The sequence below is a fragment of the Papio anubis genome, chromosome 3 (genome assembly GCF_008728515.1).
Source record: "Papio anubis isolate 15944 chromosome 3, Panubis1.0, whole genome shotgun sequence".
Taxonomy (NCBI): Eukaryota; Metazoa; Chordata; class Mammalia; order Primates; family Cercopithecidae; genus Papio; species Papio anubis.
Genome location: NC_044978.1, coordinates 32,109,284 through 32,136,069, shown reverse-complemented (window position 1 = coordinate 32,136,069; position 26,786 = coordinate 32,109,284). Strand labels below are relative to the sequence as shown.

Here is a 26,786-nt window from a genome sequence, read left to right as displayed (position 1 = left end):
CTATATCAAAAAGAGGGAAAGGTCATAATTTGAAATGACAGCAATATAGGATCAAAGCGCCATAGAAGCCACTTTGCTCATCATCATTTTGAAAATGGGAAAATTGAGGCCAATGTGATTAAGAAGCAAGCATAAGATAACGCAGTTAGCAATGAAGCTGCAAGCACAAGAAGGCAGCCTGATAGACTCATGGCATTTTGGAATACTAGCAGTTCTCTTTTTAGTACTGTAAGCTCCAATTTCCCTCTTCCTGGAAATAGTTCCTTGCTCTCAATCCTTCCTTATTTGTTTAAACCACTAAAGACATAGAACTTGGTGGGGCTTTTCTGAGTCCGCAGAGGGAATTGTCAGAGCAGGTTCCCAGGAATGGGCTTGGAAAGTACCGTGAAGAGCATAAATTTCACACAGGAAGTCCAGTCGTCTATCTCCCCATCAATTCTCTTCCCTCAAACTTTTAATATCTAACCTCATCTTTCTTTCCCAGTGGCCTGCGTGTTCAGTGCGGCGAGGTATCTTACTTTCTTTAGGCAGTGATTTTTGGAAACCGAGGGTCAAAACGCGATGGGGAAACAGATTTCTAAGTAAGTCTCTGGGAAAAAAATCTGCATCTTTGCGGCCTTTCTGGACTAGCTTCATCTTCTAATCACTTTCCTCTAATAGCCTTTCGTTAAACCAGAGTCTCTTGCTTTCAATCTGTATAAAGCAAGGGCTTCTAGGAAACGAAATCTACATGACTCTGCAACGGGAGGGATTGCAGTGTAAGCTGCGAGAAAGACCCGTGCGCTCTGTGACTAGGCGAGTCAGCATCACAGCCCAATGGAAAATACTCTAAAGATGGGATTTTCATGCAAAATATTTAAAAGATTCCATCTTGATCTCCTGTGCGGCTTTAGCATTTAAAGATAGAACTTGGGATTCTCCCCGGATCCTGGCTACATCCCATGAAGCCCAACTACACAATTTTGGAATATTTCCTCCACGGTGCTTTGCTTGCTTGTTTGCTTTCGGTTGGGTCAGGTGAGGTGGATGACAGGGCTTCTCTATTGCTAAATGGGTTTTCACAGGAGATGGAAGATAAAAATCAAAATTATTTTTAACGTAAGACAGCAGGGCCTGGTGAGAGGACGCTTCGCCGCCAACAATGAGCAATTCGGCTTCTACACAGCAGCCGGAAATCAGCTTTGCTGCATTTGGTCCAGGTTGGAGCATCTCCGCAACAACTGCAATAGCCGCACAAAGGTAGCTCCGGGCGGGGAGCGACGCGCTGTCCTCGGTGCTGAAAGGCAGAGGCGAGCTGTGGGCGCTACAGCCCGGTAGACCCGAGGTCTCGCGGAAGGAGAGCGGCTACGGGCCCCGAGCTGTGCTTTCTCAGCGCCGCGCACGCGACGCGTCCACGGCGGTGCGGGGTGCCTGGCGCCGTGCGGGGGAGGGGGCGCGCGCGCCCGCCGCCTGCCGCGAGTCGCGCACGCGCGCCTGGGACTGCCTACCCCTCTCTGTGACTTGCCTGTGTGTGTGCGTGTGTGTATGTGTGTGTGTGTGTGCGCGCGCGCGCGTGAGTGAGAGAGGAGAGAGGGAGAAGAGAGCGCGAGAGAGGGTGAGTGTGTGTGAGTGCATGGGAGGGTGCTGAATATTCCGAGACACTGGGACCACAGCGGCAGCTCCGCTGAAAACTGCATTCAGCCAGTCCTCCGGACTTCTAGAGCGGGGACAGGGCGCAGGGCATCAGCAGCCACCAGCAGGACCTGGGAAATAGGGATTCTTCTGCCTCCACTTCAGGTTTTAGCAGCTTGGTGCTAAATTGCTGTCTCAAAATGCAGAGGATCTAATTTGCAGAGGAAAACAGCCAAAGAAGGAAGAGGAGGAAAAGGAAAAAAAAAAGGGGTATATTGTGGATGCTCTACTTTTCTTGGAAATGCAAAAGATTATGCATATTTCTGTCCTCCTTTCTCCGGTTTTATGGGGACTGATTTTTGGTGTCTCTTCTAACAGCATACAGATAGGTAGGTACCCTTTGTGCTATGCTTTTGAATTGTGCATAATTTGGTGGTAATCTTTGTTCACAGTGTACAAATTAATTCATGTCATGTAGACTTATGTCATACCTTGACTGCATTCCAGATTTAAACTACCTAGAATATACATGTTTTTCTTAGGATGAAGCAAAAGGAAATGAGTATGACTTTGATACAATAGAAGAAAAGGTCCTCTCATTTCGGATCCCCAAATTTTATTAAATCTGCCTTAGCGACATTTTCCAGTTTGCTCAGATTTTCTTGGGGTCTGAATACAAAGCTTGTGATTACATGGAAAGGCGAAGGTTTCTGGCCACCTACCTCGTCTTCATACTCTCATCTGGGTCTTGACCTCTTGGCTACCTTTTGGATATTCCACCCCCGCTGTCCGAGTCCGTAGACGTGTTTATTCGGCCCATTAGCGTGAATAAGAGACTCTTGGACTGTTGGGCGCTAGCGCGCGCCCCTCCTTTCCCTCCCGGGCACTGACACTGTTCTCTTGCTTGCTGTTTGTTCTTTGCAGGGGGGCTATTTCCTAGGGGTGCCGATCAAGAATACAGTGCATTTCGGGTAGGGATGGTTCAGTTTTCCACTTCGGAGTTCAGACTGACACCTCACATCGACAATTTGGAGGTGGCAAACAGCTTCGCAGTCACCAATGCTTGTAAGTAATGAATATTCATGCCTTTCTGCTGCTGCACGCGGAAGGCTAGCGAGTGTGAGTGTGTGTGTGTGCGTTTCTGAGGTGGTGTGTGCGTTTCTGTGTGTCAGTGTGTGGGTGTGAGTGACTGCACACGCGCGTGCGTGTGACGGTGTAGAGAGAAGGTGGCTGTAATCTCGGGGACCCCCGCTGGCTGGAGGGGGCTGAAGAGAGAGGGAAAGGACTTGAAGAGTGTGCGCATTAGGGAGCTGGGGTGAGGGTTGGAGTCAGGGAGGGCGGCTTTCTTGGGTTCAAGGGGTTTTCGCTCATCTTGAGTGCTTCAGGAGAAGCCCTCCCACCTCGCTCCCCATCGCGCGCCTGTTGGCACCCTGCCCACAGAGAACACGTTCCCCAAGGCGCGCAGTCGGGCTGTTGGACAAATCCCACGGGGGACTGCTGGAGCCCGGTGACCTCCTGCCCCAGCAGCTGCAGCTCGCCCTCGTGGCCCCCAGTTTAGACCCGCAGTCCCGGCTGGGCTCACCCTACCGCCCTCGCGAGCCCCACGTTCTCCTCTTTGGGACAAGTTGTTGAAATGGTTCTGGAGTTGGGATCGGGGCTGTTACATAAGGCCCACCCGAGGGGCGAGGAGCGAGGCTGACGCAGGCCCAGGCCCGCCGGGTGGCGTGGGGGTGGGGCGGGGAGGCGGTGGCAAGGGGGAGCGCAGTCAATTTCTCCTGCTCAGTTGCGCTTCCGCTTAAGTTGGAAGGGGCGAGGCCGCCAGGGACGCCGCGGTCAGCTTGCCAGCCGGGCGCGCTTTGTTCTCAAGTAGCTGGGCCCCAGCAGAGGCAGCGGGGGGGGAAAGGACTGGAAAGCTGTGGGATCCTGCCGAGTTTGAAAATCTGAAGAAGTCGCCGATCAGCCATTTTAGTCTTTGCAATGCTCCATAATAGCCCTCTCCCTCCATGCAGTGCTCAGGGACTCTCTGGAAAGCTCTGTGATGGATTCAAATAAAGTACCAGGAACCAAACAATTAGGGATCTAAAAGGATTGGTGGGGAGGCCAGAGGGCCCGGTCCCCTCGCTCGCTCCCCAGCGCAGGCTTGGGCAGGCAGTCGCGGCCACTGTGCCTTCCTGCCCTCTTCCCAGCCGCTGCCATCATTTCCTGCCGCCCGCCCTGAGGTGATTCTTTCCTGTCCTAATGTTCGCAGTCTTTATTTCATAGATAACAATTTGGGGGAGATTTGCGGATGGCTCACTTCCCACTTTGGCTAGGGAGCTTGGGGAAAATTACCACAGGAAAAGCCCAACTGCAGCTTTCCCACGTCACACAAACAACTGGTTGCCATCCCTCCTCCCCATTTTAAGCTTTAGTCATATATTCCATGATTTAGCTGGACTATCATATCGGGCCCATCATCAACTCTTGCAACTACTGTCACCCAGACTAATGAAGAAACAATTTTCTTAGACTGATAGAATAGGGGCATTGTGTGGTAATTTGGGATTTAATTGTTTATAATGGATCTATTTAAGAAGGTTTCACTGCTATATATTTTCTTCAAATGTTGACGGCAAGTGAGAAAAGAAAGAAGAGCGGGTATAGGGGTACAGAACCAGAGAGAGAAGAGGAGAATTGAAGTGGATTTGCAGCTTTGAAAAACGCCCGTAATAGAATATCTCAGAAAATTTTAGTACATGACATACAAAGAAATTGACTTAATTAAAATTTGAAGGCTTCTATATTTGACCTATTTACCTAACAGATTTAGACTATTCATTTGATATCAGTAAGTTCCAATTTTTCCTGAATTATAAGTTTATCATGCAACTGTTCTGAGTATCTAACTGTATGTAATTGTATACTTACACGTGAAAATGCTTTGAAAAGTAATGAATCCTAAGGAACGACTGTGGGTATAGGAAGGACATAGGTTTTAAATGTGAAGTGAAAGTATTGATAGCTATACTTTTTGAAAACAGTCAGTGATTGGCAAGTTCACTCATTGGTGAAAATGAGAACTTTCTGAAAAAATAACATATGTCCATTGACAAAATGAATATTCCTTGATTTCAACAAATGCTAAACTACTGTATTGGGGCTTTGTAAAGATAAAAGACTGTGGTTAGTTTAGGTTATTAGGTTTAGATACTCATTCTTAACATTTTTGAATTTTTTAATATAAATTTTTCCAAAATAAAATATATAGCCAGAATATGTGTGTGTATATATATATTAAACACATATGTAAATTCATACATTTGCAGAGTGAACACATTCATGTAATCAACATGTGGATTTCTTTTAAAAAATTACCACGCAATTTAATTTGTCTACAGTTCTGAGAAGCTGGAATAATCAAGTCTTCATTTGCACAGTTTTTTCCCCTCCTCAGGAAGTGAAGCTAAAATAAATATGTTCAAATTCCAGAGCCTAAAATTACCCCTGCACGGATTATTATAGTAGGATAGTAAAACAAACTATTTTCAGGAACTGAACACATTTTGAAGATGACAACATGGGAATTCAAAATCATGACATTTGCAGCTTTCATGTTGTAAGTAATCCTACTGATTGCTAAAAAGAACTAGGGGGGTACTGTGATAGAAGAGAGGCTCATTGGACAGAAATTTCTGGAGCTGACATTAACTCATTGGGCAAATCACTTAACTTGTTTGTGACTCCGTTTCTTTATTCTCTGAGACATTTCAAAATTTAGAGATTGCAAAATGAAATAGAGAATTTGTATCCTTTTTTGTTTGTTTGTTTGTTTTTGTACTATGGACAATAGAAAATGTAAAATTAGTTTAACTCTTTTGAGACAGAATGAGAGAGAGGGAAAGGGAGAGATGCTTATGTAAACTGCAGTCACAAAGTCAAGAAATGGATGAAAATCTCCAGGGTCAAATTTGTCAAGATGGGTCTTGATCGTTTAAATCCTGCTTAAGGTTTTTCTCCAATGCTTATCCTTTGTTTTATTGCCTTTTTATTCAGGGAAGTCTGTGATTCTTTCCTTTATAAAGTGGAAGCAACAGCATTAAATACATTGACAGCTAAGATCTAAACATCTTTTTCCCATTTCCTCTAGAAATCTCAGGAATTTTGTGAATAACATTATTAGATGATAGATATCATCATGCAATGCTCTTGAAATAGCTTGCTCTTCCAATCATAAAAATCCCACAGAGCTAAATTTACACATTAAAAAGTGGATTTTTATACCTTAGTAATATAATTTCAAAAGGGAAAAGTTATTAGTTTACTAATGTAATTTTATTCCTGAGATGGAGGAAATTATTTGGAAATGTTGAAGTTGATGTTGATATAAGGATCCAGGGAGATTCACTGAATGGGTTGAGGTTATACAAAGAAAATGAAGTCATTCTATTCTGAACTGGGTAAAATGACTGTGTGTGTCTTACTGAGCTCCCACATCCTTCCCTTTCACAATCACAGTGGGATAATGAAAGTACCTGTTTTGTTCCATTTGTTTCCATGGGTACCTGAGGCAGTAAGACAGATTTTCAGTTTCTTTCATTTTTTCTCCATCATTCCCTTTTTCTTTTCCTCTCTTCTCTCACTCATTTTTCCTTTCCTCCCTTCCTGTCTTCTTAGCTGAAAAGAGTACTAAGATTTTTTTTTTTTCCTGAAGGTTGTCCAAACATAAGCCTTCATTATGAAAAATACAAAGCATAAAACCAGAAAAAAAACCCCTGAGATTAGTACCTGATGTGTTCAGCAGTTGAAATCAGCGATGGGTCCCAGGAATCCAACCATTCATTCAATAAATATTTAGTGAGTGCCTTCAAGGTGTCAGAGAATAAATGACTGCTTTTCTTCATGTTAACATTTTTTTTTTCTAGCCTTTTCCCTCTAGGCTCTTTTGAATAGCTTTCAAAACCTTGTAGGCCTTCATGCCTTCAGTGTGCATTGGTAGCTGTGGTCTTGTCTAGGAGCTTTAGTATGAGGGTATGGTGGTATTCTAGTAGTTCTTAAACACAAGCAGTTTAAAACAGCAACTAAAAAAATCTGCCTTTTTCTGAAAATAGTAACTTTCACATTAATATATATACACCACATATTGTATGTAGTTAACTAACAAAATCAATAGCAAATTTTAGGAAAATATTTTTACATTGTAAAAGATTTTAGTAAACTTTGATGCTCTGCTAGGTACTAAAGCTTACTTAAAATGAAACTGTGTAAAAGGGCTATAAACATGAGTACTTGATTCTACAGAGCTTGAAAATTAAAAGTATTAAATATTGAATTTACTCCGTAAAACCTTCCCTTTCTATTTCTTTTGATGACTGAATTTTACAAATGGTTATTAGTCTAGTTAAAGATAATTTAATAGTTTTATATTTCAATTCCATACACCAAAATAAATTATAAAAATATTAAATTGAAGGAAACAGCAAATAAAAATCTACTTTTTCTCTAAGCCAGCAGATGGAGATGTTGGAGAAAATATTGCTGTTTCATAAAACTGTTGCGCACACGGAATGCCTTTTAAAACATCGTAAACAAATTTATTTAGATAAACTGAAAAAAATGACATCTAATTGGAAGAAAATTATTCAAAATGCTATCTTAAAAATAACTTTCATTGCCTTTTAAAAATAGATTGCCGTATATTTTGTGTTTTAGAAGATAAAGACTGTTAGAAACAGAATAGATTGTAAATGCTCTTGGAAGATTCTAAAATTATATTTTTTTAACATTTTTAATCTCAATTCCCCAGCTATCCTTTTCGAGCTGTATTTATTATCATTAAACTTTAGTCACAAATTACTGAGATTTTGTATCTGTCTTCACAAAATTAATTGATGTTTGCTAAGCCTTTATTGTACTTGGATGAATGGACTTCTGTGTGTATGTATTTATGTTATAGGGTGTAAGTAGTTACAGATTGGCTACACTAGCCTGTTTCGTCATGTTTGTTGAGGTATTTACTAACACCTAGAGTTACAGACTTTAATATATGCAAAACTTTCATAAACTAGACTCAAGTTGGACTTTCTTAAGCAATGATGAGAATTCATGTTATGAAGAAAACCATGAACACGTGCCAGGACACAATACTGTAAAAGCTGGTGTTGTAAATATTCAGTTATATTCAATTGGAGATTTTGAGGAAATGCCTCTTTGTATGTCAGAATAATTAATCTGTTATTGAAGTATTTGCAGTTAAAATTTCATACTGAGTGTGTATTAAATAGAAATCAAAGAATGGCATTGGTTGAAATATTCTATTTTGAGATGAGAGCCACTAAATATTGAAATAAAAATTACCTTATGAAGCTATAGAAGCTTAAATTAGTAAGAATTTATTCTTACACTATGCTATTTCTGTTTGAAAGTCTTACAAACTTCAACCTGCTGGCTGAAGAAGGATGGGGCATTTTCATTTCACATCATCTTTAAAGTGCTAGGGACATTGTACTGAGACGTTATGACAAGTGACTGCTGATTCATGCCCAGATCTCAAATTTTCTCATAATCTCTTCCAATATCACTTAGCAAACTTTCAAACTTCTTAGAACCTTGAAAATGTTAAGGAAGGCTAAAAAAGAGCAGTTGTTTTTGAGTTATTTCAGTATGTTGCTGTATAATCGAGTTTTCAGAGAATATGTGTTTTTCCTCTCTTCCTCCTCCTCCCTTTTTATGAAAAAGTCAATAGAAGTACTTAATCTGCAGAGCAAATGCTATTACAAGAAATAAAGTCTAAACTGAGATACAGAACTGTTTTTAAACAATTTTTTTTAAGTGAGAACAGTACATTCATTCAGAGCTAAAATCTTGTATATGATGTAAATATTTGATTGAAATGTTAATGGCAGCTGGGTGGATTATATTTCCTTTCTTTTTACAGTAGATTGTACTGACAATACCCCAGATTTCATTAAGTGTTTGCTTTTTTATTATGATGATGATTTTAAGTAAAAATTTCTCAAGTTTTCTCCAATGATCTACATAATTGCCAAATCTCTTGTATGACTGTGTCTCTTCAGTACAACAGGAAAATAAGTTGCTGAATTCAATGTTAAAATTAGAAAATCACACATGATTTGAAAATGTTCAAACATCAACATGTTTATCAAATCAGGTTTTTCTAGTTTGGAAAAAGAAGGAATGTAATTCTTACAATGCCATTCATAAGATGTCTAACACCTATTATTTTTCAGTGCTATTCAATTTTAAAGTATTTTGTCATCTTTGATAATTTTAACTTACAGAATGAAAACATTTTAAAATTGACAAGGAGAATGTAAAATGTGGCCTTGTTGAAGACAGGCCCTTGTTGCTGTTAACTGTGTGTTCTTCACGAAGTCTAGCTCTGTTTCTAGTGCATTGACTCACTTAATAATTATTTACCTATTCAACACATTTAATTTTACAGTAGATGTTCTTATCATAAATTATAATTTTTAAAGTTAGAATTTGCATTTGCTGTACATTTGGATTTCAGAATACACAATTTACTTTGTACCTTCCTTGATTCCTATTTAGACAGAGGTGTAATATATTTTTCACTTTCATCTACAACCTAGATATTTTCAAAGTTGTTATTTTTATCTCTAAAGTGATATTGATGTATGTTAAAATGACATGCTGAATATATATACAATATATACTTTGAAGAGGATTTATAAATGCTAACTCTTAGGATGATGCAAAAACCATGTTGCAGCTGGGCGCAGTGGCTCATGCCTGTAATCCCAGCACTTTGGGTGACTGAGGTGGATCACCTGAGGTCAGGAGTTCAAGACCAGCCTGGTCAACATGGTGAAATTCTGTCTCTACTAAAAATACAAAAAGTAGCCGGGCGTGGTGGCACGCATCTGTAGTCTCAGCTACTCAGGAGGCTGAGGAAGTAGGATAGGTTGAAACCAGGAGGCAGAGGTTGCAGTGAGCCGAGATCACACCACTGTACTGCAGCCTTGAAGACGTTGAGATTCCGTCTCAAAAAAGAAAAAAAAGAAAGAAAGAAAGAAAAAAGAACGCTCCCCTGCACCCACCCCTCCCCCCAAAAAAAACACACCAAAAAAACCCAAAAAACAAAAATCTTGTTACAAGTGGGTAGAACAGGAGATGCCCTTATAAGGCCCCTGACTGTTATGGGTCTGCCAAGCTTCAATTTTGGTTTTAGATGTTCCAAAGATGTGACCATACATATTCCTTGAATGGATTTAGAATTGTTTTAGTAACTCCCTCCCTGCCCCTAACCAGGATATTTTATACTACAATCTTCTATATTAATTCCTTTAATTAATTTTTAAAATGTACAGAATCACAAAAGTATTATTTTTACTTTTTAGATGATATCTGGGAAGAGAAGTTTCTGGACATAGTTTCTCTTTATGGACCAGTTGCTCTATTTGCATTAATTTGTGCAATTATTTTGTATTCATATCCTTATTTTTTCTTTTTTTGGGGGGGCCTGCAGTCTATGTTTAGGGTTTGTTTTCTAATAATTTTGTTTTGTCTTATTTTCGTTCTGTGGATAATTTTCTTGGGTGAAACACCTTGTTATTACATGTTTAATTTTTCACACATTATCTTGTTACTGGGAAAATCATCCAAAGTGCTTGATACTACACCAGCCTGGGTGACAGGGTAAAAACTTGTCTCAAAAAAACACAATAGAGTCTTGAAATTTATAGGTATCTTCAGCTGAACAGAACAAATAAATTTAGGAGCTACCAGCTTCCTTATAGAAAGGGAATTGATGAGTAGCTAGCTTCTTAGATTGTTTACATTTTCGTATCCTTATTTCTCAAACAAATGACATATGTAATGTTTATAGTTTTACTATTTGGATTGGTCTTCAGAATTTTACTTTATAATTTTATATATTTATGGTTATGTTAATACTTACATTTTTCCTGATTGTTTCAGTATTTCAAATATAAACACAGACTTGGTTGAATTGTGAAATGGCTTAAATTTTAGTTCTTCTAAAATACTTTCAACAGGGCATTTTATTTCTATGAAGTTTATGTACCCTTCATGTAAAATTGATTTTACGTTATAAATACTATGATATTTACTTGTTGTAGTCCTCTAATACTTTCACGCTGGTGAATTTCAGTGAATCTGAGAAGGTACTCCTGCAATGTAAATATTTTTAGTCTAATCTTCCTAAGTACCCAACTTACTGATAGAAATGACTGAAATGTGTTTATATAAACTAAGTATATTCTATGCTTATTAAAACAGTAGAATATTACCTGATTCTTTATCCCTATAAGAATAGAATATGACCTAAATTAATGTCTAACTTCAGCATAAATTTAATGGAAACTCAAGTTAAATAACTTGATATGAGAAAAGTTTCCTCAGCTCATAAACCCTTTGCAGCTAAAATTCTCTGTATTAAAATACCATTCTGTTTCAGACTTAGCATTCATTTTACAATTTCTCTAGCATCAGTATTCAAGATATTGCACTAAGAATATGTCAACAATTTGTTTATATATATATTATTTTTTGTGTATGAATAAAAGGATAGAGTGGGCATGTTCAAAGAAATAGTTTCAGGGTAAGGGAAAATATTTTTTCCTTATTGTAGATTGAAATTACTGTATTTCTTAAAAGTGATGGAGGGGAAGCTGTGGAGAAAAAGGAAAAAACTAAGAGGCAGCATAACTTGTTGTACTTGAGAGGGCGGTAAGAATTTGGAACTCGAAATTCCTTCCTTCCTTCCTTCCTTCCTTCCTTCCTTCCTTCCTTCCTTCCTTCCTTCCTCCCTCCCTCCCTCCCTCCCTCCCTCCCTCCCTCCCTTCCTTCCTTCCTTCCTTCCTTCCTTCCTTCCTTCCTTCCTTTCTTCCTCCCTCCCTCCCTCCCTTCCTTTCTTCCTCCCTCCCTCCCTCCTTCCATCCCTTCCTGCTTCTTTTCTTCCTTTTTTGTTGTTTGTTTAAGCATCTCTTTGATTTGATGTTTGCTTAGTTTGCACGTCTGTGGTCAATCTTCTATATTAACCTTGAGCTACTATAAAACAGTGAATTCTTATAATAATTTTAATTTTATCAAATAATGGAAGGTAGTTATTATTTCTAGAGGGAGACATGAAAGAAAGGAGGCACTATACATTTGGTTTTGATTTTTTTCCTTTTATTTTATTTTGTTTTATTTCTTAGAGAACGGGTCTCACTCTGTCCCCCAGGCTGGAGTGCGGTAGAACTATCACAGTTCGCTGCAGCCTGGAGCTCCTGGGCTCAAGCAATTCTTCTGCTTCAGCCTCCCAAGTAGCTGGGACTACAGGACCATGCCACCACACCGAGCTATTTTTATTTTATTTTTTATTTTTATTTTTCTGAGATGGAGGCTCGCTCTGTCACCCACGATGGAGTGCAGTGGTGCAATCTCGGCCCACTGCAACCTCTGCCTCCAGGTTCAAGCAATTCTCCTGCCTCAGCCTCCACAGTAGCTGGGACTACAGGTGCACGCGGCGACGCCCTACTACTTTTTGTATTTTAGTAGAGATGGGGTTTCACCGTGTTGTCTAGGCTGGTTGCGAATTCCTGATCTCAGGCAATCCACCCACCTTGGCCTCCCAAAGTACTGGGATTACAGGCATGAGCCACCATGCCTGGCCGCAATTTTATTTTTTATTTTTGCAGAGGGATTCTAGCCATGTTGACCGGTCTGCTCTTGAACTCCTGACCTTAAGTGATCCTGTCACCTTGGCCTCCCAAAGCACTGAGATTACAGGCATGAGCAACCGTCCTCGGCTAACAATATGCATTTCTCTGAGGCAAAAACACAAACTTAAAGCACTCTGTTATTCTGGGCTAGCAAAAAGAGCCATCCTTGAAAATTATGAGGTAAAATACTAACAGAAAAGGTTTGAAAAATTTTATAGGTAAAAATATACAATATGGAATGTACTACTAGACTGTGAATTTTATAGCGAGCATAGAATGTGTCATAGTAAACCTTGTATCTTGCTTGAGGTACTTGAAGTGTAGCAACTCTTTTTTTTTTTTTTCTTTTTTTAATACCTTAAGTTCTAGGGTACCTGTACACAACGTGCAGGTTTGTTATATATGTATACATGTGCCATATTGGTGTGCTGCACCCATTAACTCGTCATTTACATTAGGTATATCTCCTAATGCTATCTCTCCCCCTCCTCCCACCCCACGACAGGCCCTGGTGTGTGATGTTCCCCTTCCAGTGTCCAAGTGTTCTCATTGTTCAATTCCCACCCATGAGTGAGAACATGCGGTGTTTGGCTTTTTGTCCTTGCGATAGTTTGCTGAGAATGGTGTTTTCCACCTTCATCCATGCCCCTACAAAGGACATGAACTCATCCTTTTTCATGGCTGTGTAGTATTCCATGGTGTATATGTGCCACATTTTCTTAATCCAGTCTATCATTAATGGACATTTGGGTTGGTTCCAAGTCTTTGCTATTGTGAATAGTGCCTCAATAAACGTATGTGTGCAATTGTCTTTATAGCAGCATGATTTATAATCCTTTGGGTATATACCCAGTAATGGGATTGCTGGGTCAAATGGTATTTCTGGTTCTAGATCCTTGAGGAATCACCACAGTGTCTTCCACAATGATTGAACTAGTTTACATTCCCACCAACAGTGTAAAAGTGTTCCTATTTCTCCACATCTTCTCCAGCACCTGTTGTTTCCTGACTTTTTAATGATTATCATTCTAACTGGTGTGAGATGATATCTCCTTGTGGTTTTGATTTGCATTTCTCTGATGGCCAGTGATGATGAGCATTTTTTCATGTGTCTGTTGGCTGCATAAATATCTTCTTTTGAGAAATGTCTGTTCATATCCTTCACCCACTTTTTGATGGGGTTGTTTGTTTTTTTTCTTGGAAGTCTGTTCGAGCTCTTTGTAGATTCTGGATATTAGCCCTTTGTCAGATGAGTAGATTGCAAAAATTTTCTCCCATTCTGTAGGCTGCCTGTTCACTCTGATGGTAGTCTCCCTTGCTGTGCAGAAACACCTCAGTTCAACTAGATCCCATTTGTCAACTCTGGCTCCCATTGCCATTGCTTTTGGTGTTTTAGACATGAAGTCCTTGCCCATGCCTATGTCCTGAATGGTATTGCCTAGGTTTTCTTCCAGGGTTTTTATGGTTTTAGGTCTAACATTTAAGTTTTTAATCCATCTTGAATTAATTTTTGCACAAGGTGTAAGGAAGGGATCCAGTTTCAGCCCTCTACATATGGCTAGCCAATTTTCCTAGCACCTTCCCCATTTCTTGTTTTTGTCAGGTTTGTCAAAGATCAGATGGTTGTGATGGTTGTAGATGTGTGGCATTATTTCTGAGGGCTCTGTTCTGTTCCATTGGTCTATATCTCTGTTTTGGTACTGACGGGGCTCATCTTAGTAGAACAGAGAAAGGTTTGTCTTTTAGTTTATATTATACTTGTATTATATTTCTATTTCCTTAACACCTAAGTTGAAGATATTTTAAAAATCATTTAAAATATTTTTAGTGTTTTAAAAATAAAAATGTTTTGGATTTAAATTATTTTTAACAATTCTACATATGTTTTAAAAGTATTAGTGTGTCTTGGAAGAATATTTAATAATAATTCTCAAATGATATGTAATTTTTTGTCATTGAGGCTAACTATTCAAAAGTTATTCAAAGGACAATTTAAGACTGAAATATGGAACACAGTGAGTAGTTTTATTCTGAAAAATAAGGACCATAACATATGCAATAATTAGTTTGGCCTATATATTTGAAAATATTGTCATACACACTTTAGTGATGCTAATTTGGAATATTGAAAACATATTCCTTTTGGGCTTTATGTAAGCTATTATGAATTACATATATTTAAGGGGCTGCCTGTGTTCACTCATCCAGGTAGCACAGAAATAGCTCCCACATTTCTACAGCGTGGGAATGAAGCATCTCTCATCATTGCAAGTCTGGCAGAGAAAGGTCTGGAAGTGGAGATCTCTATAGGGGTGTATGTGCTTTGCTACGTTTTCTTGAGAAGTACATTTCAAATCATGTCATTATTTTTATCTTTATTCATGTGTTATCTGCTGTTTGTGAGAAATTTAGAAATTTCTATCTTGCTTTTAATCTATGCATGAAGTGGGAGAATTTTGGCTTTATAATTGTCAAGCACTTTTATTATTTATAATTTTATATTTTTTACCAGGTTTTTAGTTTTTACTAGTTTATGCTATTATTGCTAATTTACATATAGAAAGGAAATTTTGAGAACACAGGCAACAATTCAGAAGGGGGTACGAGGAAGCTCTGTATATAGTTTATTCTTTGGAGGGAAGGATCATAAAATCCTCATCTTTATATTTCAGAGCACAAACAAGTTCAGGGTTGTCATCTTAATGACGAATACACAATTTTTCATCTGCAAAGATTAAAAAAAATTGTAGTTTGTAGTTTCTTTGTAGTTTGTAGCCTGGATGTCTTGGGATACAGAATAGCATGAGTTAAGCATCTGCACTTGGAACCAAATTCTAGTCCTTGTGCTAGATGTATGACATTGGACAAGTTTCTTAGTCTGCGTCTCAGTTTCTACCTCCGTAAAAGGGAATCAGACATTATAGGATTGTTTGGAAGATACGCAGTAGTCATAAAACACTATGAGCTGTGTTTGGCACATGTAAGCACATAAAATTAGCAATATTTTATTATTACTTCCAGTGTTCGAATTTTTGGATTGTTTTGATGAGCACTTGCTTTGAGAGGCAGAAGACAAAGAAAAATACACTTCTAATTTTCTTGCTGGAATCTTTTTCTACTGTTTGTATACCTGGGCAGGACATAATGCCATATAGTGACAAAGAAGAGACTAACAAATCATATAAGTTGCTTAAAGATATATTTGGTGCACTATAGTACGAGAATGATTTTTAAAATCTGAGGTGTTGTAACTCGAGTAGTACTTTCAATTCAATCTTCCCCTTTATTGCATGTCACTTACACTTTAGGATGTTGAACAATTTGAAACTCTTATATTTCAAGCACATATTTAAGATATTGCAACATTTCACGGAACTGAGAGCACATTGTGGATTCCTAATGTTTTATTTTATTTAATTAATTAAATTAAATTTATTTAAATGAAAAGCAGCCAAGAGAACATAGGCTTTGGTATTAGGCAAAAAATAGGTTCGAATATGATTAGTAGCTTTATGATACAGCCTGTGTTTTTTTCTCTTTGTAGAATAAGGCTCAGTTTCCTTGTTATATCTGATAATATTATTGGAGGCATTACATGAGAAAATAAATGCTTAGATTAATTTGTCAGAAACGTTCCCAGTATTTCTTTCCTCCCTCTATTATCAGCTCTTTACTGATATAAAACCTAAACCCCATGCTTAGAGCGATGGAGGAAGGTGCTGCCTTGAAAAAGCTTAGATATTTTATAACTTTATGTATAATTTTTTTCTTTCTGAAACACTTTCATATCTGACTGATCCTCACTGTAGCTCTGTAAAACTCTGTAGCATAAGTGGAATTGTTATTATACCCATTTACAGAAAACAAAACAGAAATTTATGTGATTTGTTCTTAACTGCTATAAATTTGTGGAGAAGCTTTTGCCTGCAAAACAAGTTGGCTAATTCCTAAACCAGAGCCTCTATTCGTCTCAGTTGGCAACATAGCTAGTATATGTGAATGTGCAGACATGAATTAAAATTATGGCTTCACTATTTACTAGTTCTATGACTTTGTATTAATCAGCTAAACTTCCTAGTCTCGTTTTCTCCTCTGTAAAATGGGGGTCTTTATAATACCTGCCTCCTAATGTGATTGTCAGGTTTAAATGATAGTAATTGCCCTATGTAATATAGTGATTAATATTGCTAATTTCAGTGATTCCAATTCCCCTGAGTTTATATTGGTCAGATATACTTAACTCCGTGCTTACAGGTGCATGGAAGAGAAGGTAGCTAATAGTTTTTTTAATGTAATTTTCAAAATAATAAACTTTTTAAGTATAATACAACCATTCAAACTAAAACTGGAGGCTAGGATTGTACTTTAATCATCATTTTTAGAATACTAGTGAACATTTACATGTTACTAGAATTTGGATGTGTTCTTGATTCACAAACCCTACCCCCACCAAATTCAACGGATAAATAACAAGAACTAAATCATGCATAATTTAAAAAATGTAGATGATGGTTAACATTTAGTGTGGATATCTGATACTATTCAGTTACCAATTCCACCATTGATACATTTCTACAATAAAAATGATGGTAGGTGTTTCCCACAAATAGGACCTTATTAAACTTGGAACAGGTTCATTGTGACTTCTTCCCTGAGGATCAGTTTTATGCATCTTGCTGCTGGTTGTCTAGGTCACTGTCATCTTTTTCACAAGTTTATACCCCAACACAATATAAGGAGGCTCTTTTTGCCTGTTCCTAGTCTGTTGAAAGGTCTGGAAGGTTTGAAACATTTTCAAATAATTAGTTGGTCAGAGATTACTTCTCTTAGGGAGCAGAGAGATGTGCAGTTGTGCGGGGTGGTTGGGGGAAGATTTTTACTTACTGACAATAAGTAAAAATAAGGACTTCCTACATATGAGCTCTGTGTAGTTCATAAAATATTCACTACCTTACTCTGAATTGATTCTTATTCTTCTTATGTTGCTTAATATTGCAGTAACAGCAGCCATATGAACTCTTCAATGTAGGATCATAAGACCTTTGGTCAAAATTACTCTTTTAAAGCAAATCTGTATATTTACAAAACGAAGTTATATCCATGACTTTGGATTTGGGCTGAAGGTAGAATACACTGGATAAAAGCTAAATACTTATTTTTAAAGTGCTTTTGTCTACCTTGTTTGTATGCACCAAAAACCTATCACAGGATTTTCTTCTTTCTTTTCTTCCTTTCTTAAACTTTTAGTAGATACCTGCTCTGTACCTGTTATTGTCTGAGGTGACAAAGAACAAGATAAGGCTTCTGTATTGAAAATGTTTTATGGATTCAAAATCTTTTCCTTGTGGCAAAAGTAGAGGTTGTTAATCTAGGTTAGCTAGATGATTTTATTATTACATTAGTCTCTGTAATAGACATTATTTCTAGATCATTTACAAGTATTATCCTATACTTTGGACCTAGATTTTAAATTATCTTAAAAGCAGAAATGGTAATTCAAAAAATTATAAAGAAAACATAAAAAAGATTCTCAATGGAAAGTGAAAAGCCATCATCTTAAATACTGATTTAGAATATGTTGCTGAAAACTTGGGTAGCCAAGTGAGTACTACTGCTGTTAACAAACTATTAATGCCAATTGCAGATCTGTTAAAAACAATTTCAATTTTTTGCATCGTATCTGGAGATGACAATTTTTATTTTATTTTGCATATGAGTTTTTTCTTTCATTGTCAAAATCTTTTCAAATCAGTTTAAACTGGCATAGGCTACATAAATTGCTGGGTGATGTTTACATAAATTAATTTATGTGGATTAACTAATTAATTATAATAAATACCACTTTAGATTGTTACTGAAGAAGCTAGTCACAAGTTTTAAATAGTAACTTTTACAAAATATTTAAAATGTCAATGCATATAGCTATTTTGAATAATCTAAGAGACACTAACGCCTTGCTAGTGTCTTTTGTTAAAACAGATTTTATATAATTTAAACCTTGATTACTACAGTGGTTTGAGAATTTCAGGTAGAAAATCATGATTATCTGAAAAAAGTTGATGCAGCTTTAACATGTAACAAGAATTATATAAAGTAATTAAAATATTTACTTACAATAGCATTTTGGTACTGTGGATGATTTAGAATGTAAAACATGCAGAAAATTTGAATTTAGCTTCTTGTGGTCTTTACATTTTGAAGCTTAAAAATTGTGATGAAAATCATCACGCATGTGGTAATTAAAAAAACACTACACACGGGGATATAATAAATATTGTCTTTCTTCACCTCAATTCTATGTCTCTGAGATAATCACCATTGATGGGTTTCAGAAATGGTAGCATAATATACACTGTTCTTTGTCTTGATTGTTTTCTTCTTGACAAAAATCAGAGTGCTTCTTTTATGTGCAGAGATTTTCCTCTTCTTTTTTTGTAGTTAGTGCATGGTAGTCTGTTGTTATTTGGCCTGCTTTTTGTTGATGATTGTTTTCATTTTTGCTGTTTCTTTTAATAATATGTCCAAGTGGGTTTGTAGAATATATTACTATGAGTGGAATAACTTGTAGTCAAAAAGTGTTTGCATTTAAAACTTTGCTGGATATGCAAAGAAGGCATATCAATTTACAACCCTACCTAGAGTGTATGAGTATGTCTGTTTCTGCCTAATATCACAAGCGGTGCACAAGGTTAAACTTTTTAAAGCTTCGCTCTTGGTATCTTATTGTTCACATTTACTATGGTAAGACATTATTTGTATTTCTGTGTATGTGTGTATGCATACACACGCCTGTTCATTCCTTTGCCCGATTTTCTTTTGGGTTGTTAGTCTATTTATGGGTGAGTCTCATTATTATTTGATACATACATTAAAGTAACACACTTGTGATATGTTTCAGCTGTTTTACCCAGCTTTGTGTTTTTTTTTTTTTTTAATTTATTTATTATGATTATACTTTAAGTTGTAGGGTACATGTGCATAACGTGCAGGTTTGTTACATATGTATACTTGTGCCATGTTGGTGTGCTGCACCCATCAACTCGTCATTTACATCAGGTATAACTTGGACTCAGGAAGGGGAACATCACACACCGGGGCCTATCATGGGGAGGGGGGAGGGGGGAGGGATTGCATTGGGAGTTATACCAGCTTTGTGTTTTTTTAAGCTGTTTATCACTTTTTGGAATGACAATTTCAGTTCATAATTTTTATGAATACACATATTCTTAAATTTTATTTAGTAAAATTTATAAATTGTTTGCTTAATTTCCTCAGGAATTTTGTACCTTGCTCAGAAAAATATTTCCCACACTAGTTTATTAAAAAAATTAAAACTGCCTGTGCTTTAATGCCATCATATTTTGGTATTACGTTTCCAGATAAATCATTGAATCGTCTGGCTTTATGTGATTATAAAAACCTAGAGAATCCAGTTTTATTTTTCCTTCATAAGGTTAGCCAATTGTCACAACATATACAAACATGAATTTTTACTTCATTGATTTGAAACGTGTAAGTTTTTTTTTTTTTTTAATTTTGAGATAAGGTCTTACTGTGTCATCCACCCAGGCTGGAGTGCAGTGACATGATCATGGTTCACTGTAGCCTCAAACTCTTGAGCTCAGGTTATTCTTCTACCTCAGCCTCCTGAGTAGCTGGGACTATAGGCACATGCCACTGACTGGTTAATTTTAAAAAATAGTCTGACTGTGTGGACCGGGCTAGTCTTGAACTCCTGGCCTCAAGCAATCCTTCCATCTTGGTCTTCCAATGTGCTAGGATATAGGTGTGAGCCACTGCACTTGGCCCAGATTTTTTTTTTTTAGGTAAATAACTCCTCAAGGAGTTACAAACAAATGGGGAATTTACCCACAGTGTGAAATAAAGAAGATTAAAACTCTATTACAAGCAGAGAGATGTAAAGTCTTGCAAGGCATTTGTTTCCTGAGCAGTGTTGTTATCATAAATTGTGCTTTTGTGTTTCTGGGGTCTCAGATCAATAAAAGAGGATGTCAGATTTTGAACATTAACTGAGCCCAGAGGGATAAATAAGGGATGTTATTATGTTTTTTGGCTTGTGTCATAGCAGTAATATCACTTAAGTGGACTACTTGTTTTGCATATTTCTTAACCTATATCAAGATTTAAGTAATGGGTTATGATTATGTCTTTGTTCTTGAATATCACTTTGAAGTTAATTCAGCGTAACAATCCATATGTGTTCACAAATAGAGTATTAAAACTAAAGACCGCAATCTATATGCAATAAAGAAAGGTGAAGGAACTCAGTTACTATGGCTTCATTAACTAACACTGTATTTAGTTTCATCCCCAGTTTGTCTTAAGAATCAGTTATGTACTCTACCTAAAGCCAAATATCAAGCTATTTATGATATAAATTTGATTTAAACTGGAATACTAAATACAATTCTAAAATGTTACTTGCATCAAGATATACTTTCAGCCTGCCTTATGGTGCATGTCATAAACGGTGTATTTTTGGCTAACCATCAGGGAAATTTATAAATCTTTAACCACTTCATTTTGTGGAACTGTGAACTTAATGTGGGCTTACTGATAGGGGCAAAAGATGAGCAAATACTTGAAGACCCATTGGCTTTCCATGAGCATTAAAGTGGAAAGATTTTAACTTTCAGTATAATTTAAAGCTATATCTTTTATTTAATCTGCAAGACTCTACTCATCTGCTTATATTTTAATGTATCTTTTCTTTGATAGAAAAAATTTGCCTTGTTGAAAGAAATAAATTTACACGAGCAGAACTACATTAAAGCCATTTGTAAACTTCATAGCTTCATAATATTCACACCAATCATTTCTTTTCAATTTTTGCAAGATTTAAAAAATTCTTCTTTTATCCATTACAAAACATTGCTGCAAATGAAATTTCTTTTGTATATGTATTTTTCACCATTTCTGATGACTGAAGTATAATTACTGGATTAAAGGCCATGAAGCATTTAGTTAAGTAAATCAGTTTCTGATGTATGCTAAGGAAATCCAATCCAGACTATAATCCCATCAATCGTCTATGAAAAGTCTAATCTTTCATACCCCGCACATCATTGTTATCATTTTTAAAATTCTTACATGTTTGATACTTAAAAATATTTTTTTTATATAAAATAGATTTTCATATTTATTATTGCACATTTATGTTTCTTCTTTCATAAACAGTTTATTAAAGTCTTTTGCCCAATTTTTATTGTCACTGTGATACTGTTTCCTATTGAATTGTATGAGTTATTTATTCAAGATGACTATGGCAGATACTTTTTCCTATTGAATTGTATGAGTTATTTATTCAAGATGACTATGGCAGATAATTTCTTTCCTATTGAATTGTATTATTATTTATTCAAGATGACTCACAAGCAGAGGAAGACGGGACTAGGAAAGCTGCATAATAGTAATTCTAATGCTTCTGCCCAGGCAAGAACCATGCCACATCAGCTTGCATGTCATTGATTAGAATTATTCCCATGAAATGCCCAACTTCGAGGAGGTGGAGACTAATCGTCCTTGTGTCCAGAATAGAACTGTATATTGGTAAATATTAACAATGCCTATAATATACGGACCCCCTTGGCTAATCAAAATGTATTTAATTCTTTGCCACGGTTTATTTTTTCTTTCAATTTTGTATATGGCTTTTTAAAAGGTACTGTTTCGAAGTTGTGCAATTTTTGTTTATTTTTGGAATGTGCTCCCCTCTGATATATCTGCAAATGTTAAAAATTTCCAGTAACAGAGGAAGACAGAACGGAAAAGAACTTGCCTCTGCCAATTCTTCTAGTGGTTAATTCTATATTAATAACATAATTATATTGTTAATTTTATATTGCTCTATTATTTTCATTATAATTTCTAATAATATACTTGAAACTACATTTCTTACTTTGATAGAAATATTGTCCTTCAACTTCCTACTTTATGAAGTGATGACATTGGTGAGTCAAGACTGAGAACATCTATATTCTACTTTGTATTTATAATTGGTCCTATATACATATACTTTAGATATCATTTACTTTAAAAATGGAAAAATCGATAAGTATTGTTTACAAATCTATGTATAGCTAGGTGACTATTGTTCAATGCAGAGCCAAGTACCATGCTGTGATTAAATTTTCCATTTTTATATGTTTTTTCCTATATACTTGAAATTTCCAAATGTCATTATACATTATGTGGTTTTAAAATATTTTTAAGTTCTTACTATCATATATCTAATTCATGTATTCTAGTCTTTCCAGAGACTTTTTATTCATCTTCCTTGTGCAAACTAGATTGGCTTCTCTTTCTTTCTTTTTTTTTTTTTTTTTTTTGAGACAGTCTCGCTCTGGCGCCCAGGCTGGAGTGCAGTGGTGCGATCTCCGCTCACTGCAAGCTCTGCCTCCCGGGTTCATGCCATTCTCTTGCCTCAGCCTCCCGAGTAGCTGGGACTACAGGTGCCCGCCACTGTACCTGGCTAATTTTTTGTATTTTTAGTAGAGACGGGGTTTCACCGTGTTAGTCAGGATAGTCTCGATCTCCTGACCTCGTGATCCGCCCGCCTCGGCCTCCCGAAGTGCTGGGATTACAGGTGTGAGCCACCGCGCCCGGCCTAGATTGGCTTCTCTTGATCCTCCTGAACAACTGACATATTGGGATAGCACTGTCCTTTTGTGGTTGACCATGTAATTACTTCTTGACTTATTTCTTCATATACTTTAAATACATTTTTCTTTATTACTTACAATAGATTATTTAAAACAATTTTTAAAAATAATAAAACATATATACACACACATATAAGAGTGCATGTATGCATGTATGTGCATGGGTGTGTGTGTATAATATTTTAATGAAATTCCTGATAGCCTTTTTCCATGTTGGGAAAAGGCATAAATGCCTTCACAATATCCCTAATGTTTTTCATCTTACTGAGTCTTTCCGTTCCTCAGAATACATTCAATTTTTCTTCAAGGTCAATTGTGTTCTAATTTGGAGCAATTAATCTAGTTTTAAATTACATTTTTTCCACACAAATTTTTGAAATATCTTGGAGAGTCTCATTTTATTGTTTTCCTTGTGCTGTGGTACTTTATCTGACATTTTATTTATTTCCTTTTCTTCCTAATGTATCTCTTTCTCCACTTCATGCCTGGGGAGCACCCCTTTGAAGTTTTCTGTGTTCCTACAATTTGAAATCAATGTTCTCTAATCTTATTGCACTGCTGTCAGCTGGGACCTTCTCTTCATTCTTTTGATTTGAGACTTGTTTTGTGAACCCGTTGATTTTAATTTCTTTTTTTCTCATTCTGATTTTCTCTAGAGCACCTCCTTAAGTAACTTCCTAAGAACGGGTATTTTGGAGGTAAATTATCTGAGTTTTTGCATGTTTGCAATGGTTTTAATTCTCCTCTCATATATAATTGAAGGCTTTGCTGGATACAGATTTCTAGGATGAAAATCACATTTCCTTAGAACTTGGAAGGAATGACCAACTTATCTTCTATCATCAGATGTTGTTTGAGAAACCTAATTCTTGTTTTTTTTGTGCATTCATTATTTGTTTTTTGGTGGCTTTCAGTATCTTTATCATTAGTCTCCTAAAAATTCACAGTGATCTATCTAAATGGGAACTTTTAAAATCCATCCTATTCAGAACTCAATTTGAAAACAGATTCTCCCATGAAGACCTGAAAAATTCTCAGGGATGAATACTTAGAGGGCTTGCCTCTCTCTATTTCCTTTAGTTCATTCTAGATATCTGTTTAGTTGATTTTGCCCTTCTTGTATTTAGTGTAACATAGACAAAAAGATCATACATCATTTTTTTCTGATATTATAGCTTTAAACATTTTTACTAACATAATGCAATTAAAATAGTTTACATAGCATTCATCTGTTTGGCTGTGTAGAACATCTATCCACTTCTGAGATTGCCTTGAGTGGTTTTATCTAAATAATGCTTACCCTCATATTTGCTTTATCCCCTCTTCCTCATTGTATGGCTATTAGAAAACACAGCTTTCATGGAATTTTGAAAACCATAGAGAGTCATTGGAAGAAAAGAAACGTGTTTCTAAGTGTTGATGAAAATGATACACAAAGTAATAACTGAACATTAGAATAAGGGAAAGAGATAAGCAGAACAACTTAAGCAATGGCAAAAATAATAAGTTATTTGGTTTGTGTGTTCCACATTATCAATTCTTATTTCATCTTTGTAGTCCTCTCTCTTGTATTTAATTATAAGTTGCTTTTCTTTTCTCTTTACAAGAATCTGTAAAACCTTATATTCACAACTTTTATCTTTGCTATCTCACTCTTTTGGTAGAGTCTTTCTCTGTGTTAGCAGCATAGTTGAACATTTTGTATCTTTTTGATATTTTATCTTCAGCATATGGTTTTGAATTTCAAATGTGAAGATCATGATAACCTTCATATCTAGAATTTCTTCTCTAAAAATCAGTCAAGTTAAGGCTTCACCTATGTTTTAGCAATACACTAGTAAAGGACAGATGGATAGTCAGTAGAAAAAAACTATTAAGTAATTGATATAAGAAACAGAGCCCTGGAGATTTCAGGATTTTATTGTTTATTGTCAACTTTTTCTTATCCGTTACCTTGTTGATAATGCAGAAGATTTGTTGCCTCAGAAAATAAAAGCACATTGAAACAATAACCACGTGAATAATATGTTTACGGTTGGGAGAAAGTACAGTTCACCAAGTAATACTTTTTGATGAAATTCAGACAGATTAATTTCATGCTTTCTGATGATAGAGGTACTGGTAAGATTATAAATCTCATATAACCATTCAGAAAAGTTTACCACTTTTCCCCTGAAAAGAATCTATAGTTGATTTTCATTATTTATAGTAGTTATGTTCTAAAAATTATTCTCTAATACTGAATTAGCAAATACTGAACCATTGTTCCTAGGGGAAATTGAATTAGGTTCCTGTGAGCCTCTCATCACAACATTTTCATCAACTGATCAATAAATAACATTGTTTATGTAAGTTTATGTTTACAAATATCTTACTTCATATATATTGTTTACAGACATCTTTCTTAATATATATTGATCCATTAACACTAAATTCATGGCCAACAGTACTGTAATTCAAGCCTGAAGGGAGCTAATCTAACACACATATTTTCTCAGTAAAGCACATCACAGCCTTCTCGTGCTTTAAAATGCTAGACAGCAATTCATATCTATGCTTTGGAACCACTTTAAACAGTGAAATTACTAAAAAAAGTGCCGAGATGCAAAATAAAAATGGCAATTAAATAGATTGCCAAAAGGACACTTGTTTACAGTATGAGAGCTGACACAAGAAGGCAGAGTGTTGCCTTGTTCGATCTCAGCTGGAGATGTGTGCTGGGTAACTCAATATTTCATTGCTCTGCAAATGTCCATGAATGACTGAAAAAGTGCTGCAAGTATAGATTTTGAGGTTACAAATAAATTTTAGTGAGTAGGCAAATTTGTAAATAATAAATCTATAAAAAATGAAAAAGGTTTCTATTTGATTTGAGCCAGTTTAGGCAAAACAGATAGCTTTTTATTTATTTTAGAAATCTGATGGAGTTTAAAGGATTTCACCTTGCTCTGAAATGTTTATAATTACCTGTGCTGAAAAAGCATGTTGAATTTGAAAGGATATGGATCTGAATCTGACTTTAAATTCTGTGGAAGAAATTCAGGGGAAATGAACATGCTTATTCTCCTAAATTCAAATTCTTGGTGGCACAGCTGAAGGACAAAGCATTTTCTTTTATTTTTTTTTTCTTGTAGTGAATGTGCCCTAAAAGAGAAAGATCAAAAGCACTGAAGGACATTAAGCTCCTTTGAGGTGTCTAAGCAACACTTTTTGTGAATCCTGTTATCATAAGTTTTTTCCACTTTTGTTTTGCTATTCTTTTCACTGGCAAGGTTAGAGTGCTAACAAACATAAAGAAAAGAAAAGTGAGGATGTATGTTGTATGTACCTGTGCATAATTGGCACAATATTTGGCTCTCAGTTGGGATGCACATAGGCTTTACATAGGCTTACAAGAATCTAGCTATCATTTTCTCTGCATGGAAGATTGTCCTAAGCTCTCAGGGGATAGACATTAAGAAGACTAGAAAGGTGTACCCTCATGGAGCCTATGTTAGAATGGGTGAATGATAATAAACAAACAAACAAACAAAAAACAGAAAAAAGATTATAGCTTGAGAAATGCACTTTAAAGGAAATCAGTAGGGAGCATGATGGAGGAACTAGATGAGGACAATATGTTAGGTAGGCTGAGTGAGGAAGGTCTCTTATTTAAGGAGGTAAGACCTGAGCTGAGACCAGGAAGATGAGAACCAGCTGGACATATGAAGAGTTGGGGAAAGAGCATCCCTGGTAGAGGAAACTAAATAAAAGGGCCTGAATGAGAAAAACCTTGGTGTGATTACACTCAGGAGGAAAGTATCTT

The 26,786-nt window shown here is 36.4% G+C and overlaps 1 protein-coding gene across 4 annotated transcripts in view; it reads left to right on the top strand.

The window, feature by feature from the left end:
• The first annotated feature begins 1,459 nt into the window (after nt 1–1,459).
• The window catches only part of GRIA2 (glutamate ionotropic receptor AMPA type subunit 2), a 148,766-nt gene continuing 123,439 nt past the window's right edge, over nt 1,460–26,786 (top strand). For all 4 annotated transcript variants that reach the window (XR_647471.3, XM_003899304.5, XM_003899303.5 and 1 more), the window contains exons 1-2: nt 1,460–2,000; nt 2,536–2,676. Coding sequence is in view for 3 of the 4 variants with exons in the window: in XM_003899304.5 (XP_003899353.1) it covers nt 1,913–2,000; nt 2,536–2,676 (229 nt within the window). In the remaining variant the exon portion in view is untranslated. The remainder of the gene's footprint in view (nt 2,001–2,535; nt 2,677–26,786) is intronic.